The sequence below is a fragment of the Pogoniulus pusillus genome, chromosome 26, assembly GCF_015220805.1.
Source record: "Pogoniulus pusillus isolate bPogPus1 chromosome 26, bPogPus1.pri, whole genome shotgun sequence".
Lineage (NCBI taxonomy): Eukaryota > Metazoa > Chordata > Aves > Piciformes > Lybiidae > Pogoniulus > Pogoniulus pusillus.
In genome coordinates, this window is record NC_087289.1 from 16494504 (window position 1) to 16512889 (window position 18386).

General features: G+C 48.8%; 1 protein-coding gene across 2 annotated transcripts; it reads right to left on the reverse strand.

Moving 5' to 3' along the window:
- Positions 1–1666: 1666 nt before the first annotated feature.
- NEU2 (neuraminidase 2) lies at positions 1667–13724 on the reverse strand. 2 transcript variants are annotated; one of them, XM_064165311.1, is made up of 4 exons: positions 13545–13724; positions 11461–11578; positions 5545–5749; positions 1667–2784 (listed from the first exon to the last, which is right to left on the reverse strand). In XM_064165311.1, the coding sequence occupies exons 2-4, from the start codon at positions 11505–11507 to the stop codon at positions 1846–1848; spliced, it is 1191 nt and encodes a 396-aa protein (XP_064021381.1). In that variant the 5' UTR covers positions 11508–11578; positions 13545–13724; the 3' UTR covers positions 1667–1845. The 2 variants fall into 2 exon arrangements, with proteins under 2 accessions (XP_064021381.1, XP_064021382.1); XM_064165312.1 differs by lacking the exon at positions 11461–11578.
- Positions 13725–18386: the final 4662 nt, after the last annotated feature.

Here is an 18386-nt window from a genome sequence, read left to right on the forward strand (position 1 = left end):
CAGAATCATAGAATCAACCAGGTTGGAAGAGACCTCCAAGCTCTGCCAGTCCAACCTAGCACCCAGCCCTAGCCAATCAACCAGACCATGGCACTAAGTGCCTCATCCAGGCCTTGCTTCAACACCTCCAGGGATGGCGACTCCACCACCTCCCTGGGCAGCCCATTCCAATGCCAATCACTCTCTCTGCCAACAACTTCCTCCTCACATCCAGACTACACCTCCCTTGAGAGGTGTCCCCTTGTTCTGTTGCTGCTTGCCTGGCAGAAGAGACCAACCCCACCTGGCTACAGCCTCCCTTCAGGTAGTTGTAGGCAGCAATGAGGTCTGCCCTGAGCCTCCTCTTCTGCAGGCTGCACACCCCCAGCTCCCTCAGCCTCTCCTCACAGGGCTGTGCTCCAGGCCCCTCACCAGCCTTGCTGCCCTCCTCTGGACACATTCCAGCACCTCAACATCTCTCTTGAATTGAGGAGCCCAGAACTGGACACAGCACTCAAGGTGTGTCCTGACCAGTGCTGAGTACAGAGGCAAAATAACTTCCCTCATCCTGCTGGCCACACTGGTCCTGATCCAGGCCAGGATGCCATTGGCTCTCTTGGCCACCTGGGCACACTGCTGGCTCATTTTCAACTACCACCTACCAGCACCCCCAGGTCCCTCTCTGCCTGGCTGCTCTCAGCCACTCTGTCCCCATGCTGTAGCACTGCTTGGGGTTGTTGTGGCCAAAGTGTAGAATCCAGCACTTAGCCTTGTTAAGAAGTCCCTGGAGGGCCTAGGAACTCAGCAAGACAACCCCACATCCACTGCAGAAATGGGGAAGGAGTATCTCAAGAGCAGAAAGCATGGCATGACCTTGCTGAAATAAGAAGATAGCAAGCCCTGAAAACTAGAGCTGCCAGCAAGTTTTACACAGACTACAAGAAGCAGCACACATAAGCAGAGACAGATCATCTTCTCAAGAAGGTAACTGCAGATATAGGGCAGTAAGGCCAGTGGCCTCTCTAACACTCTCTCCACAGCTTACTAAATACAAATCAGCATAAAATCACTGCTCCCTGTTCCCATGCAGTCACAGAATCACTGAATCAACCAGGTTGGAAAAGACCTTCAAGATGATCCAGTCCCACACTGCCAGTCTGCATGTTCATGGCCTTCCAGTATCTGCAAGGGGGGTACTGGAAGGCTCTGGAGGGACTCTTGACAAGGTCTTGTAATGACAGCACAGGGGGAATGGGTTTGAACTGGCAGAGGGGAGATTCAATCTAGATGTTAGGAAAGGGTTCTTTGCAGTGAGGGTGGTGAAATCCTGGCACAGGTTGCCCAGGGAGGTTGTGGAGCACAGAAGCACAGAATGTGACCTTTGATCTTCGATCACATTCTGTGTTTCTGTGCTCCACAACCTCCCTGGATGTGTTCAAGGCCAGGTTGGATGGAGCCTTGAGCAACCTGTTCTAGTGGGAGGTGTCCCTGCCTATGGCATGGGGTTGGAACTGGATGATCTCTGAGGTCCCTTCCAACCTAAACCATTCCATGATTCTATTAAGGCCTGAAGACAAGATGGCTGTGCCAAAGACCTGTTTGCTCTAAGCATGTGATGTTTAAGATGGCAGCCAAAAGGACAGCCAAGAAAGGAGAACAGCCAACAGAAACCAAACCCAAACATGTATTTGGTTTTAGCACATTTAATGGACTTCATAATCTACAGATGCCACAAGCAAATGTCAAGTTAAGGGCACAGGAGGACTACAGAGCAACAAAAATGTTTTCCTGGAAGCTGCTAAATGCCAGTGAGAAGAAGGATCAGCAAAGGTAGTTTTCTGAGGGCTGCTGATGGAAAGGCTCAGCTCAGAACTCTGATGGAAAGGCTTGCTTCAAAGTGAACATTGCAAAGATCATCTCTTCACATTGCTGGTGGGTGCCGTATTCGAAGAGGCAGGAGAACAAGGGCGACCCATCTGGCCCAACCCCCATGTACTGCAGATCTGAATAGGCACAGAGGCCCTTGAAGAGAATGCTTGGGTTTGTCCAGTGTCCCGGATTTAAAGGGCTTTTGTTGAGGTAAACTCCTAAATCTCTTCGATGTTTTGGGTCTGTAGGATGAGTGTAGAGCAACCAACTATCTTGGCATCTGGCATTAGGGGGAGGTGGGAAGGCAATAACACTGCCGTGGCATCCAGAGGGAGGTTCTACTAGCATTTCAACTCGCTGACCCCCCTCAAAGTCCACTCCCTGGTTGTAGCTGACCGCTTGTATTCTGGCTCCCCTGCTGCTCCTTGCATTGCAGTAGAGAACCTTCCTGCCACAGCTGTGCACCTCTGCCACCTGGCACTCCACTGCACTCTCCTCCTCCACAAAGTTCCCCATCTCCCATGTTGTCCCGTGGTCAGAGCTGATGAAGCAGAAGGCATGAGGGGTGGGGTGTTTCTTAGGGTCCAAGATGCGGTAGGCATAGGCAGGAATCACAAGGCTCCGGGCCTCGTTGTGCAACTGTAATCCATGACCTGGCCCCACTGCAAACGTGGCCCAGTTCTTGTACTCGGCGCTGATGGTACCATCGGTGACATCCCGGGCACTGCTCCAGGTGTGTCCCTGGTCCACGCTAGTGACATAGCAGAGACGTACCAAGTTGATCTTTGTCCTGAGCTGATGCTGCTCAGAGATCTTTCCTGGGACAGCTATGAAGAACAGAAACAGTTTTCCCGAGACCTCATCATAAACAGGACAGGGATTCATCGATCGGTGGTCCTTCAGCTGCGCACTGACAATGGTCTCCGTCCTGTTCCACTGCCAGGGGCCATGTGAAGGGAGACAAGAATGAAACACACCATCACAAACAGAGCCACCTTACAGCATAAGGATGGTTAAAGTTACAGAAGAGCACAAGAACAACAGAAGCAAGTTGGTGGATAGAGAAAGAAATGAGAAGACAAGGTACTGTCATCACCAAACAGAAATGAACATGAGAGTGGTGAGAGCCTGGGCTGGGCTGCCCAGGAAGTTGGTTGAGTCCTCATCCCTGAAGGTGTTTAAGGCCAGGTTGAATGGGGCTCTGGCCAGCCTGGTCTCGGGTAGGGTGTTCCTGCCCATGGCAGGGGGGTTGGATCTAAATGATCCTTGTGGTCCCTTCCAACCCTGACTGATTCTGTGGTTCTTTGGAAGACACAATGCACACCTAACAGGTGAGTAATTCCATCTTTAGTTACTACTCACTGAGGAGCTGATAGCTCTTTATCTCAAAGCTGCCAGTATCTGATGGCACTTGAAAAAATTGCTGTCTCTGACAATTCAGATGCTTTCTCAGACATGTCTTTAAGGCACACAGGCATGCTCAGTGGTCAGAGTGTGCTGGTACAGACGCTGTGCTGTGTCAGTGTTTCTCAGAAACTCAGCTAGATAAGTGAGCCCTTTTCAAGCATCCTGGATGCTGCCAAATTCCTTTGCATTCAGGCCCTTACTCCTCCGCCTCGATCCATCTGTGAATGGGCGCCTCGCTAAAGCTGACTGTGTGCCTTTATACAATCTGCTGTGGCAATTTGGACCCTGAGTAGTCCAACACAGAAAATAGGTCACAGAGCAAGTAAAACTACCCTCCAAGGCCTGTCTTTAAAGGAATAGAACACAACACAGTCGCATTTCCAGCACTAACACTGCAATTAGGCATTATTCCTACGTAGTGGTATTGGCTCAGAAAAGGAAGCAGTATTTTCCAGTAGATTGTACTAATTACCTTTTCTGCCCTACCTTGCTGATTGTCCTTTTTCATCATGTTTTATCTTTTCCTATTCAACCAGTATTAACTTTTTTCTTTTTTTTTGGGGGGGGGGTGGGTGGAGAGGGGGAATATTTAATATTTCCATTTTAAGAAACTCAGCACTGCTCAGGCCACACCTTGAGTGCTGTGTCCAGTTCTGGGCTCCTCAGTTCAAGAGAGATGTTGAGATACTGGAACATGTCCAGAGATCTTATTGCTGTCTACAGCTCCAGATGTACAGCCTGGAGACCTCATTGCTATCTACAGCTACCTGAAGGGAGGTTGTAGCCAGGTGAGGTTGGTCTCTTCTGCCAGGCAACCAGCAACAGAACAAGGGGACACTGCTGGGTTGCTCAAAGGCTGTGCAGGAGACTGGAAAGACACGAACTTATACCAGCATGATACACAGAAGGTTGATCCATTTATTGAAGCTAGGAGTGATACTTATATAGTGGATTGGGTACATACGTATGCAGTCTTGATAGGCTCCACTAACCACAACATTTCACTTGTTCCCAGGGCTGACCAGCCTCCCCCTTCAAGAACCACCTCACAGCTCAGCCACAGATAGCAGTCACCTCTCTCAGCTTCTCTTCTAGCCTACCCAAGGCCACCTCCCTGCAGCTGTGCTTCTTATCAGAGTGACCTTAGCCTTACCCTGCCTATTCTCCTTATTTCTCAGACTGCTCAGCTCTACTCGATCCTGCTTAAACCCTGGCAGGGCAGAGTCTCCAGTTGTGCCAGGGGAGGTGTAGGCTGGATGTTAGGAGGAAGTTCTTCCCAGAGAGAGTGATTGGCATTGGAATGGGCAGCCCAGGGAGGTGGTGGAGTCACCATCTCTGGAGGTGTTCCAGAAAAGCCTGGATGAGGCACTTAGTGCCATGGTCTGGTTGACTGGCTAGGGCTGGGTGCTAGGTTGGACTGGATGATCTTGGAGGTCTCTCCCAACCTGGTTGTATCTAGATTCTATGTGAACACAAATTACTAAGTTGGTCACCAACTGAGCCTTACTTAGCTGAATTACACAGAGTTAGATAAGATGTTGCCTGAATGGTATGACACTGCAGGTGCACTCAGAGGCTGCCTCTGCTAGTCAGACTCCAGCTCTTAAGAGTCTGTAATCTGGGACAAGCAGTCACCAGTGAAGGATTAGAATAGAAAAATAGAATTACTTTTTTCCCCCTTCAAGACATTAATACATTTGCAAAGGCAAAAATACCCCACCTTATAAATAGAGTATCCACCACCCCCAGTCACCCAGCAAGATAACTTAATAAGAACTGGTAGATTAATAAGGTAGCCAATTCAGTGGCACAGTCAAAGCAGATGATACTCTTTTGCGTAGGGAGACTTAGCTGTTCTCAACTGGGTTTTTTAAACTGAAATTAGTCCTAAGAAAATGAATTAAAATAAAAAATTAGTCCCTGATTGCTCATTCACTCCTCCCCACCTCTGTGGCACTCCCCATTTCTGCCTGTCTCCATATCTTTGCTGGTGCAGCAGGACTCTGGTCACAGACTCACAGGATAATAGTTGTCTCATCTCTTATCTGCTTTGTGAGCTCTGGGATGATGGATCAAAGCCATCCCCAGAAAATCCTGCTTTGGTCCCCCTAACAGCTGCCCAGTCATGAGGTTGAATCCCAGGAGTTATGATGATACATCAGTTGTTTGTAAGAGATCTGCTTCCTGTGTCTGAGGAGCAGGAGAAGCTGCTCTCCTCTCTCCCTGCAGTAGGAGGGCAAAGGTATTCAGCTCACAGGCCAGTCTCTGCCTTTCTCCCCACGCCGGTACCTGAACGCGGTGCGTTGTTGGGTCATACACTGCTCTGCGCATGGCTATGAGCTTGGCATGCTCGTCCACCACATCCTCCCGTTCCTCAGCAAATGCCAGGAGGAGGCTGAAACGTGGCAGGTAGAGCAGGGCTGGGATTCGATAGCTCCAGGTACCGTTCCGGAACAAAGTCTCTTGCTTCAAGACAGGAAAGGAAGCCATGGAGCTAGGAGAGAAGACAGAACATGTTGGATTTGGATCCATTCCTAGCCCAGCAAAGTGTGACAGATCTCCCCCTGCTCACTGGAACCTGTCCTGCACTGAAACAATCTCTGCAACTTTCAGCTTTGTCTTTCTCCTGTGCTTTTCCAAGAACCCACAAGGCTAAGTGCCGGGTTCTGCACTTTGGCCACAACAACCCTAAGCAGGCTGGGGACAGAGTGGCTGAGAGCAGCCAGGCAGAAAGGGACCTGGGGGTGCTGGTAGGTAGTAGCTGAACATGAACCAGCAGTGTGCCCAGGTGGCCAAGACAGCCAATGGCATCCTGGCCTGGATCAGGAGCAGTGTGGCCAGCAGGATGAGGGAAGTTATTTTGCCTCTGTACTCAGCACTGGTCAGGACACACCTTGAGTGCTGTGTCCAGTTCTGGGCTCCTCAATTCAAGAGAGATGTTGAGGTGCTGGAATGTGTCCAGAGGAGGGCAGCAAGGCTGGTGAGGGGCCTGGAACACAGCCCTGTGAGGAGAGGCTGAGGGAGCTGGGGGTGTGCAGCCTGCAGAAGAGGAGGCTCAGGGCAGAGCTCATTGCTGTCTACAACTACCTGAAGGGAGGCTGTAGCCAGGTGGGGTTGGTCTCTTCTGCCAGGCAAGCAGCAACAGAACAAAGGGACACAGTTTCAAGTTGTGTCAGGGGAGATCTAGTCTGGATGTGAGGAGGAAGTTGTTGCCTGATAGAGTGACTGGCATTGGAATGGGCTGTGGTGGAGTTGCTGTCCCTGGAGGTGTTGAAGCAAAGCCTGGCTGGGGCACTTAGTGCCATGGTCTGGTTGACTGGCTAGGGCTGGGTGCTAGGTTGGACTGGATGATCTTGGAGGTCTCTTCCAACCTGGCTGATTCTGTGATTCTATGTGCATGCTAGCTGGCAATAGGGGCCAGACACACAGCCTGTTTGACCTTCCTGGAGTGATGCAAGGTCAGTATACTAAGGAGACTTCATGCAAAATCTGCCTGCTTGGGTTTTGTGTTCTTTTTTTTTGGTCTCTTTAATTAAATCCACAGGCTGGCATTTTTATGGCTTTGCTTTGTAATGCAGAGGATTGTAGATAATCAAACATGATAGCACTTCCCCTCAGAAGGTCATTACTCTCTTTGTTGATGTTGTTTCCAAAACTCAACACAGAACTTCTGCTTTGCCCAATATGAGCTTAAAATCCCACATAAATGACACACTGAGGCAACTCCTGCTCTCAGCTGTGCCTTTATTTGAGGATGGTAAGCACTGAGCAAGGAAAAAGAAAGTGAACATCTCTCCCCCTGTAAAATGAAAGAACAGTCACAGAACCACAGAATTAACCAGCTTGGAAAAGGTCTTTGAGACCATCAACCTATCACCTAACACCTCTTAATTAACTAACCCATGGCACTAGGTTTAAGTAACTAAAACATGGCACTAAGTGTCCCATCCAGCCTCCTTTTAAACACCTCCAGGGATGGGGACTCCACCACCTCTGCAGGCAGCCCATTCCAATGGCCAAAATAGCATACACCTCATTGGGTGGCACTTCTGGCCAGGCAAAAATCTTATCTTCTCTACAGTGACCTATAAGCAACGTTAGGAAGGCAAACATCAGGGGTCCTTAGGGATGGTGCCTCTCTCTAACTGGTCTGTGTTATGCCCTGACATAGTCTCTCTTCCTCATCTCAGACCCACTCAGTCCTCTGTCCTTTTGCACCAAGCCTCTCCTGTGAACTCGTTTACCCCTGTAAATACCCACAGGAAGGTGGGGAACTGTGGTGGTTCCCAGGTTCAGGGGGATGATGTCTGACCTGGGTGTGGGTGGAGGAGTTAAAAAGGCTCTTGGACAGGATGCAGGAGGAACTGAAGGCCTGCATGTCCTCTGCTCAGCTGAGAGGGGGTGGGGAGGGGAATTCTTTTAAATCACATCAAAAAAAAGAAAAGGGCCTTAGAGCTCTGACGCACTGAGTGGGTAGGATAGCAGAGAGGAGATGACAATACACTATGAGTAAGAAATTCAAATGCCTCCTACCTCAGCTGAGGCAAGATCTGCTCTTTGTGAAGGATTCTCCCCTTTACCTACAGCCTGGAAAGCACTACAGCGGCTACCAGGCACGGGCGGGATCCTGATGGTTTTGAAGGCTGTCTTGGCAATTCAAAACCAAACAGAAGCAGACTGAAGACTGGCTATGCAACTGCTGAGTGCATGTACCTACCTGAAGGACAGCTGCCACTCTTCCAAAGGATTACAGAATTGTTTCAGTTGGAAAAGACCTTTAAGATCAAGTCCAACCACCAACCCAACACCACTCTGGCCATTGAGCCATGTCCCAAAGTGCTATGTCTGCGTGTCTTTTGAACACCTGCAGGGGTGGTGACTGCACCACCTGCCTGGGCAGCCTGTTCCAATGTCTGGCCACTCTTTCAGAAAATATTTTTTTCCTAATATCTAACCTGAACCTCCCCTGGCCAAACCATGAGGCCTTTTCTATATTAAAATCATAGAATCATAGAAGGGACCACAAGGATCAGCCAGTTCCAACCCCCCTGCCATGGGCAGGGACACTCTACCCTAGAGCAGGCTGCCCACAGCCTCAGCCAGCCTGGCCTTAAACACCTCCAGCCATGGGGCCTCAACCACCTCCCTGGGCAACCCATTCCAGCCTCTCACCACTCTCATGCTCAACAACTTCCTCCTCACATCCATCCAGAACCTACCCATCTCCAGCTTTGCTCCATTCCCCCCAGTCCTGTCACTCCCTGAGAGCCTAAAAAGTCCCTCCTCAGCCTTTTTGTAGCCCACTTCAGATCCTGGAAGACCACAAGAAGGTCACCTGGGAGCCTCCTCTTCTGCAGACTGAACAGCCCCAACTCTTTCAGTCTGTCCTCATAGGAGAGCTGCTGCAGCCCTCTGAGCATCCTGGTGGCCCTTCTCTGGACACGCTCCAGCATCTCCACAACCCTCTTTTAATAGTGGCTCCAGAACTGGATGCAGTACTCCAGGTGGGGTCTCAGCAGAGTGGTGAGAAAAGAGAATAAGAGAAAAGATCTTAGTCAGCAGAACCAGCACAGACTGGGTTAAGAACTCCTTTGCTTTTGTTACAGTGCTGATCAGCAAGGGAGCACAGGGCAGATAAGTTAAGTTCATCCTCCTCAGGCAGGGCCATCACACGGTGCTTATCCAGATCCATAGCTAGGCAGCAAGTATTCAAACATGCCTTGCTTTTACCTTGCAGATGCTATAAATATCAAGGAGATTTTTGAACCCACAGCACTGATCAAAAGGGCCTGAACTGTGCTGTTTGAGCTAAAGCCAGCTGTACAGACCCCAGCAAGCCATTGCCATTTGAATGCAAAGCCACCGCAGACAGAGTCTGTCTCCAAAGGGCAGCTGCTCACTCCTGGCTGTCACTGATGATATGGCAGCTTGAGAAACAGCAGCAGCACCTCCACTATACAGAAATGTCATCAGAACTTGATCACAGTTATCTATGCAATGAAATGAAGAAAAAAGAAGACCTTCCCAGAACAAATAACTGTGCTGTTCACTACTTACCAGCATGGATCTGGCTATTTATACAGAGCACAGCAGAAGCTCACTGGAGTGCTTTCAGACTATTTAAAGGAAGAGTATTTAAAGGGAGATTAGTCAGCCTGTCTAATGCAGCACAGGTTCCCTAGCATTCCTGCTCGTGATGCCATTCTGTGATGCTGTGATTCTGCTTCAGGCCAGGGCAACAAGGAGCTGGGGGGGGGTAAATAAATAAATAGGTTGATGAATGAATGAATAAATAAAGGAGAGTGAGGTGTGCAGAGAAGGTGTGCAAGGTCTGAGCTGCCTCACAGTCCCCAATGAACATCAAAGATACCAGTGCCATGCAAGGCTGTGTTGCAGCCTATCATACCCAGGTCCCTCCCTTGAGAACCTGTCATCTCCAGACATTTCTACCCATGCTCTCAGCCCTTCCATGAGATGCTCAGTGTGGGCATCACAGTACTTTTCTTGTTGTTGCCACATGGGGATTGAGGGAAGGTGGTGTGGTAAAAGACTGGGAATAGCTGCCATGGAAACAAGCCTGAGGTTCCTGGACACAGCACCTGCAACTCTAATTGAGGCAAATACTAGAACCTACTGACTCTCCCATCTCTGCAGAGACTAAACAGGGCTATGTGTGAGTATGTGTGTATACACAGGCACACATATTTGTATATGTACTCCCCACACAGTGTGGGCATTATGTCTGTGTGCATATATACACACACACACCATGTATCCATCTGCAGGGAAACCCTCGTCCTTTTTTAAACACACTTAGAGTCAGTATTCTTCAGCTTCTTCCATCTTCTCCCTTGTGCATCCTCATACAGAGACTGAGCCACAACAGCATGAGTTTTACACAGAGTCAAAATGCAGAGGCTTTAAATGGAGTCATGGAATCAAACAGGTTGGAAGAGACCTCCAAGATCACCTAGTCCAACCTAGCACCCAGCCCTAGCCAATCAGCCAGACCATGGCACTAAGTGCCTCATCCAGGCTTTGCTTGAACACCTCCAGAGACAGTGCCTCCACCACCTCCCTGGGCAGCCCATTCCAATGCCAAGCACTCTCTCTGACAACAACTTCCTCCTAACATCCAGCCTAGACCTCCCCCAGCACAACTGGAGACTGTGTCCCCTTGTTCTGTTGCTGGTTGCCTGGCAGAAGAGACCAACCCCACCTGGCTACAGCCTCCCTTCAGGCAGTTGTAGACAGTAATGAGGTCAGCCCTGAGCCTCCTCTTCTGCAGGCTGCACACCCCCAGCTCCCTCAGCCTCTCCTCACAGGGCTGTGCTCCAGGCCCCTCACCAGCCTTGCTGCCCTCCTCTGGACACCTTCCAGTACCTCAACATCTCTCTTGAATTCAGCAGCCCAGATCTGGATACAGCACTCAAGGTGTGGCCTGACCAGTGCAGAGCACAGAGGCAGAATAACCTCCCTTGTCCTGCTGGCCACACTGCTTCTGATCCAGGCCAGGATGCCATTGGCTCTCTTGGCCACCTGGGCACACTGCTGGCTCATGCTCAGCTACTACCTACCAGCACCTCCAGGTCCCTTTCCGCCTGGCTGCTCTCCAGCCACTCTGACCCCAGCCCATAGTGCAGCCAGTGGAAATGAACCAGTTTTCCTCCTGGCCTCTACTAATTTTGGGAGCCAACACCACTAGCTGCACTGCTCTGAGTAAGACAGAAGTAGCAAGTAATTGACAGGGCAGCAAATAATGACTAGAGCAGCCACACAAAGAGCGTTCAAAAGCTCATCCTCTAGCACTGCAGGAATTCAAATCACACATGCCATTCCCTCTGAAGTTAAGCCTGTGGCCATGATGCTACTTTGCTCCTGAATCTTACTGAAATAGCACTAGCTGGCCTGCAAGGAAGAAGGAGGTAGCAGGGTTGCAGCCAGTATCACAAAAGGACATTGGTAAGACAAAGTTTGTAGACTACAATGGTACCTTATGAAAGATCAAAAGCTGTAGTGGTTAAAAAGACAAACTTTGGGGAACACAAAGGCCTGAAACATAAGCAGGAGACTGGAGAGCTGTACACAAACTGACAACAGTTGCTCAGACTTGTATCAGCTTAATCACCTTGGAAAGAAAAGTGAGGTGCAGTTTTGCGAGGAAAAGGAGTGAGAAAGAGGAAGAAAAAGAGAACAAGAGGTTACCTCCTTCCAGAGGGCAGATGCCAGTGAGGAGAAGGGAGATTTCTCATGTAGCCATCAAGACAGTATTCCCTTCTGAGTTCTGGTATTGACTTTCCCAGGCTTGTCCTGGCCCAGTGTCCTGTTGAAGGAGACTGATGCTCACCTGCAATTCCTCTCAAAGGCAGCAGGGAAGCTGCTGCACAGAGATCCAGTACCTCGCCTCCAGACAGAGCTGGGCAGACAGCGAGAAAGACTTGTACAGTAGGAACACGTAAGTGAAGGGGCAGCTAAAGGGGAGGAAGCCATTACTCATAGTTTGCAAATTGTGCAGCTGTAATGATTTCCAAAGCAGAGACTGTTTCCAGCACACCAGAAGAGTCAAAACAAATAACAACTCTCAATAAATGAATCTATGATGGATCTGATGCTTGGAAAGCATCCAACCTGTGGTAAGAGATAGGTGCTGGTAGACACCGGGACAGGGTACTTGTTCCTTCTGCTTCTGTCCTTTGTGCTAGTTTGAGCCTAGCTAGAATGTTTTGGTGAGAAGAATTAGATCACAGGCTGTGAAAAGGAAACAATGGTGATGTTTACTGCACTTATAGGCTTGCTGAGATGGATAAGAACAAGAACACAAACATAGATAACACAGTCGCTGTCTGGGCTTCCTTCAAGGCAGCTCACGTGGAGTTGTCTTTAGAGCAGGGTGAACTCTTTCATGTTTATTTGATTTAACTCTCTCCAAGAGAAGTGACTAAAAACTATACTATTTCCACTGGCCTCAGCTTCTGTAAAAACCTGTCCTTAACATGTTCAGGCTCAAGCTGAAATGACAGTGTGCCTTTAAAAGCAACCCAGCAGAAATAAGGTGATCTGGTGAACTCCATCCCTTGGTCCCCATCCGAGTGCCCTGCTGAGGCACTTTGTTCCCGAAGGAATTCTGTCAGATCACAAACAACCCAGCAAAGTCAGGGAGGTTTTGGGGGGTGGAAAACACAGACAAAAATCCCCAAGTTAGTCCCATACAAAACCCAACTAAAGTTCTGCTTTTTCAAAGCAAGCATAAATACCCAGGTCTGGTCATTTTGTCCTCAATGTCAGACCTGAGCTTACATTGCTCTCCAAACTGAGGAAAGTCACCTAAGCTCTGCACTCAAATACATTTTCTTTCCTCCTCTTCTTTTCTTTCACTTAAAGAAAAGAAGACATTTCCACTGGCATATGACAAAGGTTGGGTGGGGGGCTACTTTGTACAGGGATAAGAAACAGGAGACCCAGTTTGCTTCTGGAATACTTGCTACAGAGCATACACCTGTGTGCAAGCCTTTCCTCCTAGCTAAACAGAGAGGCAGTACCTATCTGTGCCAAAGCCCAGCATTGGAATGCTGCATCTCCAGCCACCTTCTGCCCCTAGACCATACCCTACACTAAATCTAGGCTATGAGATTTCTTAACAAGCCAGACAGCACACTTTTATTAAGCCAAATAAATCACCCTCAACACAGAGAGAGGAGAGTTCTCAGCGAGACCTACCAAACAATAAACTTCAAACAAACAAAACCACTCCAGCCAGAGCTGAAAAGGCAGAAAATTGGAGTTACTTTAATCCAGCAGCCACTTGGATAAAAAATTGTAAACCACATCAGAAACAGAAAGTTTTTCTTGTGGCAAACACTTCATACCACACTTACAAGGGGATTTTTATCCTTCCCAGATGGATTCCTAAACAATCCACCAAATTCTGCTTTTAAAATGCTGTGGCTCAGCCTGGCTGGAGCTCCTGTGCCTTAAAGTGCAGGCTCTCTTAGCACTAGAGAGGAGTGACATGAAATATTGGCATAAATGACACAAAACATGGTAGAGATAGATAATGGTTGGGCCTGAAGCTCTTAAAGGTGTTTTCCAACCCAAACAATTCTATTCTATGATTCTCTGAAACAGCAGTATTTTTCTTAGCATGTATTTGGTGGAGGAATACACAAACTGCACTCCTGCTTTAACCTACAGAAGGTGGCATTTCCCTTTTTAGCTCATAGTTATGAAAAAGCTTGGTTTTCCTTACAAAAAAAAAAGAGAGAGAGAGAGAGAGAGAGAGAATGAAATACCTCTTTCACCCTGTGTCTCCTGGATGTCACGTCAAAAGGTGGGAAAAATAAGGCCACCAAAATTAAAGACACTCCTCTTGTTGGATCAGATAAAAGAGAAGCTTTCCAAGCTCTTGCCAAGTATTCTCCAACCTGCATTCATTGATGCTGGCAGCAGTGTCAGCTGTCTTGAATCCCCAGGAAAAGCTAGCAGCTGGCATGTATGCACATGCTGACATTTAAATAGCAAACCTGTTTTGCATACAAGGGGAGGTTCCACGTGAGCTGGACAAGTGCTAGAGAAAGGCTTTCCAATTATCATAGTAATTAAACAGCCTTATCTCTACCTGCATGCATTGGCAGCACTGTGGAGCAGCTCTTGTTTCCAATGGTTATAGAGTTCAGTGTGCTGTCTTATATCTTGGTCCATTTCATAGAATCATAGAATCAAGCAGGTTGGAAGAGACCTCCAAGATCACCCAGTCCAACCTAGCACCCAGCCCTGTCCAGTTGACTAAACCATGGCACTAAGTGCCTCATCCAGGCTTTTCTCATCCAGGGACAGCAACTCCACCACCTCCCTGGGCAGCCCATTCCAATGCCAATCACTCTCTCTGTGAAGAACTTCCTCCTAACATCCAGCCTATAACTTGACACTGTGTCCCCTTGTTTTGCTGCTGGTTGCCTGAGAAAAGAGCCCAACCCCACCTGGCTACAGCCTCCCTTCAGGTAGTTGTAGACAGCAATGAGGTCAGCCCTGAGCCTCCTCTTCTGCAGGCTGCACACCCCCAGCTCCCTCAGCCTCTTCTCACAGGGCAGTGCTCCAGGCCCCTCACCAGCTTCGTTGCCCTTGTTCCACTGTGCTGAGGAAGAGAAAGTTCCTGTGGTCCCAGAATGCAGAGTCCCAGAGCTTCCTCTCCGAATGCTCCTGAGATTTAGGCAACTCTGCCAAAAGAACCCAAAAAGTGGTTATAACCAGCAGGTGACAGTGCTGTGATAATCTGACCTAGTGCTCTGCTGGCTCCATGCATCTCCAGTCGATTAGCATGGTCTTTCTGGATGAAGAATTGGGTTAATGTGGGAGTCATCAGGCAGAGGTACAGGAATGATGTGCTGCTGTGTGCAGACGCAGCTCCTGGCAGCCTCTGTGGAGGTCTTACTAGGGCCAGATCATCCCAGAAGCTGCAGTCAATGAGCTAACAGGGAGAGTCAAGCAGGGGAAAAGAGGGGAAAGTATGATGCTATAGTTCCATCTGAAGAAGAGAAGCATGGCATTTCTGCTTCCCCTAGCCATGCCCTAAGACCTTGGAAGCAGCACCAGCAGCTGCTGGGAGGACTTGAGCAACTTATTTCAAGACAGCCTTGCAGTGCTGCAGTCGGGGATGACCTCTGCTTCCCATTCCTTGCTATTTCTCTTGCTTTCTCCTCTTCTACTGTGTTTCCATTGTTGCCATTATTAATTCTTTTCTTTGAAGAGCTCTGAAAAAAACAACAACTAACAATCTTACAGACAGAGCTTGCTAGTAATGAAAAAGGAGGCAGAAAAGTCTCCTCAGTTGAAAGCAGTTGTGGTTGATCAAGCCAAGCAGGGAGTAGCATAGGTGTAGCTTTACAACCAACTAAATTATGCAATGCTTTTGTATTAATATCTTTCCTCTTTCTTAAGCAACCCCTCTTGTGCTAGCACTGATGCTCATTTTGCCTTGGCAAGCCATCAGAGGATGTCAGTCTGGCAGGAAGCTCATTCAGGGAAGAAAAAGGAAAGAAAATTAAATGTCTGTTAGGTCATTGTCTTGGACTGTGTCAGCAAGAGTCAGACAAGCAGCAGGACCAGCAGCAGGAGAGAGGGTAGGAGCATGATGCTGTTGACAGGAGCAATAGACTCACCTCTCTGACTGGCACCTAGCCATTAGCTCACATTAGCTGCCTGGCAAAACCACACCCCACGACTGTGAACCTTGCCTAACTGGGCAAGTAAAGGATTGCCTTCACTGAGACAGGCAAGAGAAGCCTGAGGGCTTTTGTGTCTCACTGCTTACCTGGAATCAAATATTAGTCACTGTGAGGAAAAGTCCCACCAGAGACAACAGCCCTTGTAACCACCAGATAATAAAGTCCTGTCAGTGACTCTGGGAGAAAATCCAGTCAAACAAAGCAGGAGAAATTAAGGAAGCAGGACACTGAAGAGGCTGCTAAGGCACAGTCTTGCCAGAAAACCAGACACGAGTGACTGCTGTGTGGATTTCTTCACCTTTGTTCTAATTGGTGGCTAACAGCAGTGTTGCTCAGGTGGTGTTCTGAGTCACACACATGGCTTCTGCAGACAGCCAGCCCCTAAATACTCCTTTGTAGAGGTCACCTTGCACTTCTTCAGCTTAAGGCTGCTAGTCTATTTCTTCTCAGAGTGGGAAGTCTCGGTGTAGTTTGCTGTGTTGGCAGGACACACGTGGCAGAGTGGCTGTGAGTGGCTGTGCCTCTGTGACCTTCCATGCACCCTTATCATCTTTTCCTCTCCAGGCAAGGTCCCACCTTCCTCTGCAGCCAGCTGGGGTGTCCTGCCTTTGGCCCAGTCCCCAGGGCAGGTATCAGACCTGGCTGGGTAGGGGATAAGAGCCTAGAACAGCAAAAAAACTATCCCCAGATGAAGGATGCACTGCTTAGTCCTGTTGTGAGGGTAACCTGAGTGCATCCCACTGCCTGTGAGACTCCACACTCAGCATGTGGGCACCTTGCCAGCATCCAGGCACTACTCTTCAGGCATCAGCTCAGACTGCAGTCCTCTGTCAAGACAGACACCCTTCTTCTTGGGATGAGGACAAAGTGATTTTCCCAAACAGCATCCTGTGGGCTGTGACTGTTTCACAAAAGCATTCCTTGCTACCTATCAAAAATGGAGGCCTCAGTACAGATGTAGCAGGTTGGACTCTCCCCTTTTCCCTTCTGGTTTACACCAAAATCAGTGTCACTGGTGAATTTTAAAATGGCTATAGGTGTGAGGAGAATCAAGCTCTGTACTTCTATTGTTCCATGCTGACTTCATTGTCCTTACAGCTGATTGTTGCAAGGAAAACGTTTTTAAAAAGGTTAAAAAATGCAAATGGGGTGTGTGGGTGCATTAATAAGAGGATATAAAAATAATGCAGAGGGGAATATAATGACAGCATAATGAACAATGGAACATTTGCATTTGGACAACTGCATTCAATTTTGGATGCCACCTCTTAGGAACGACAGAGCAATAGCTGCAAATGAAGGCTGGGGAAAAGAATTCAGATGTTAGCGGGGAAAGAAATCAGCAGCAGAAGAGGAGAGGTTCAGTGAGTGATAGCTAGTGCATTAAAAATTGTCTGTGTGTATTTCCCCTGCAAAATAGAATCATAGAATCAGCCAGGTTGGAAGAGACCTCCGAGATCAGCCAGTCCAACCTAGCACCCAGCCCTAGCCAGTCAACCAGACCTCATCCAGGCTTTGCTTCAACACCTCCAGGGACAGCAACTCCACCACCTCCCTGGGCAGCCCATTCCAATGCCAATCACTCTCTCAGGCAACAACTTCCTCCTCACATCCAGCCTAGACCTCCCCTGGCACACCTTGAGACTGTGTCCCCTTGTTCTGTTGCTGGTTGCCTGGGAGAAGAGACCAACCCCACCTGGCTACAGCCTCCCTTCAGGTACTTGTAGACAGCAATGAGCTCTGCCCTGAGCCTCCTCTTCTGCAGGCTGCACACCTCCAGCTCCCTCAGCCTCTCCTCACAGGGCTGTGCTCCAGGCCCCTCATCTGCTTCATCACCCTTCTCTGGACACCTTCCAGCACCTCAACATCTCTCTTGTGTTGAGGAGCCCAGAACTGGACACAGCACTCAAGGTGTGGCCATGCCATTCTGTGACCCTGTGTCTTCTGTGGACTCAGGCCAGGTGAGAAAGCAATTACAGAGCTCTGCAAATTTTCATTCAAAACTTTTTGGGGTACTCTTCAAACATTAAGAAATGTGATATCATTTGTGTAGAACACAAATCCTGTAGAACCTGAGGTCCGACTGTAAGTCTGCTCTGTCAGGGAGAAAACAAATGAAACAACAAAGCAGAGCAGCAACAAACAGAGCTAAAGGAATAATTCTGAATGTTGCATACAAATGCTAAAGGCAAAAGCTACTCTGGAAACAAGGTTGGCTGGGCACAGAAACACCTGCTACTGTGCTTTAATTCCAGCTCTAGTCAAGGACATGAGCCTCTGGGCATGTACAAGACCAGCACCTCACTCTGCTTATCAGCTGTGAGAACATCAGGTATGTGGAGCAGGCACTCTCTGGGCTTCTACTGTTTGATGCTCCTTCGACTCCAGTAAACTTACTGTTAATTTTGTGCTACCAATGCTTCTTTTCCCTTCCTCTCCTTGTGGAAGGCACCAGGCAAAATCAAAAAACTGTGTGCAGTTCTGGAGCTCCCAACACAAGAAGGACATGGAACTGTTGGAGTGAGTCCAGAGGAGGGCCATGAAGATACTCAGAAGGCTGCAGCAGCTCTGCTATGAGGACAGGCTACAAGAGTTGGGGCTCTGCAGCCTGGAGAAGAGAAGGCTCTGTGGAGACCTTGGAGTGGCCTTTCAGTGTCTGAAGGGGACCTACTGTAAGGCTGGGGAGAGACTGCTGACAAGGTCTTGTAGTGACAGGACAAGGGGTAATGGGTTTAAACTGGCAGAGGGGAGATGTTAGGAAAGAGTTCTTTGCAGTGAGGATGGTGAGACCCTGGCACAGGTTGCTCAGGGAGGTTGTGGAGCACAGAAGCACCCAATGTGATCTTTGATCACATTGGGTGCTTCTGTGCTCCACAACCTCCCTGGATGTGTTCAAGGCCAGGTTGGATG

Coding starts and splice junctions, on each gene's coding strand:
- NEU2 (XM_064165311.1), bottom strand. CDS start 11,507: ATGAGAAATCTCCCTTCTCCTCACTGGCATCTGCCCTCTGGAAGGAG. Junction 5,750..11,460: donor CATCTGCCCTCTGGAAGGAG/GTAACCTCTTGT, acceptor CTTCTCTCCTAG/CTCCATGGCTTCCTTTCCTG. Junction 2,785..5,544: donor CAACAACGCACCGCGTTCAG/GTACCGGCGTGG, acceptor GGCCCCTGGCAG/TGGAACAGGACGGAGACCAT.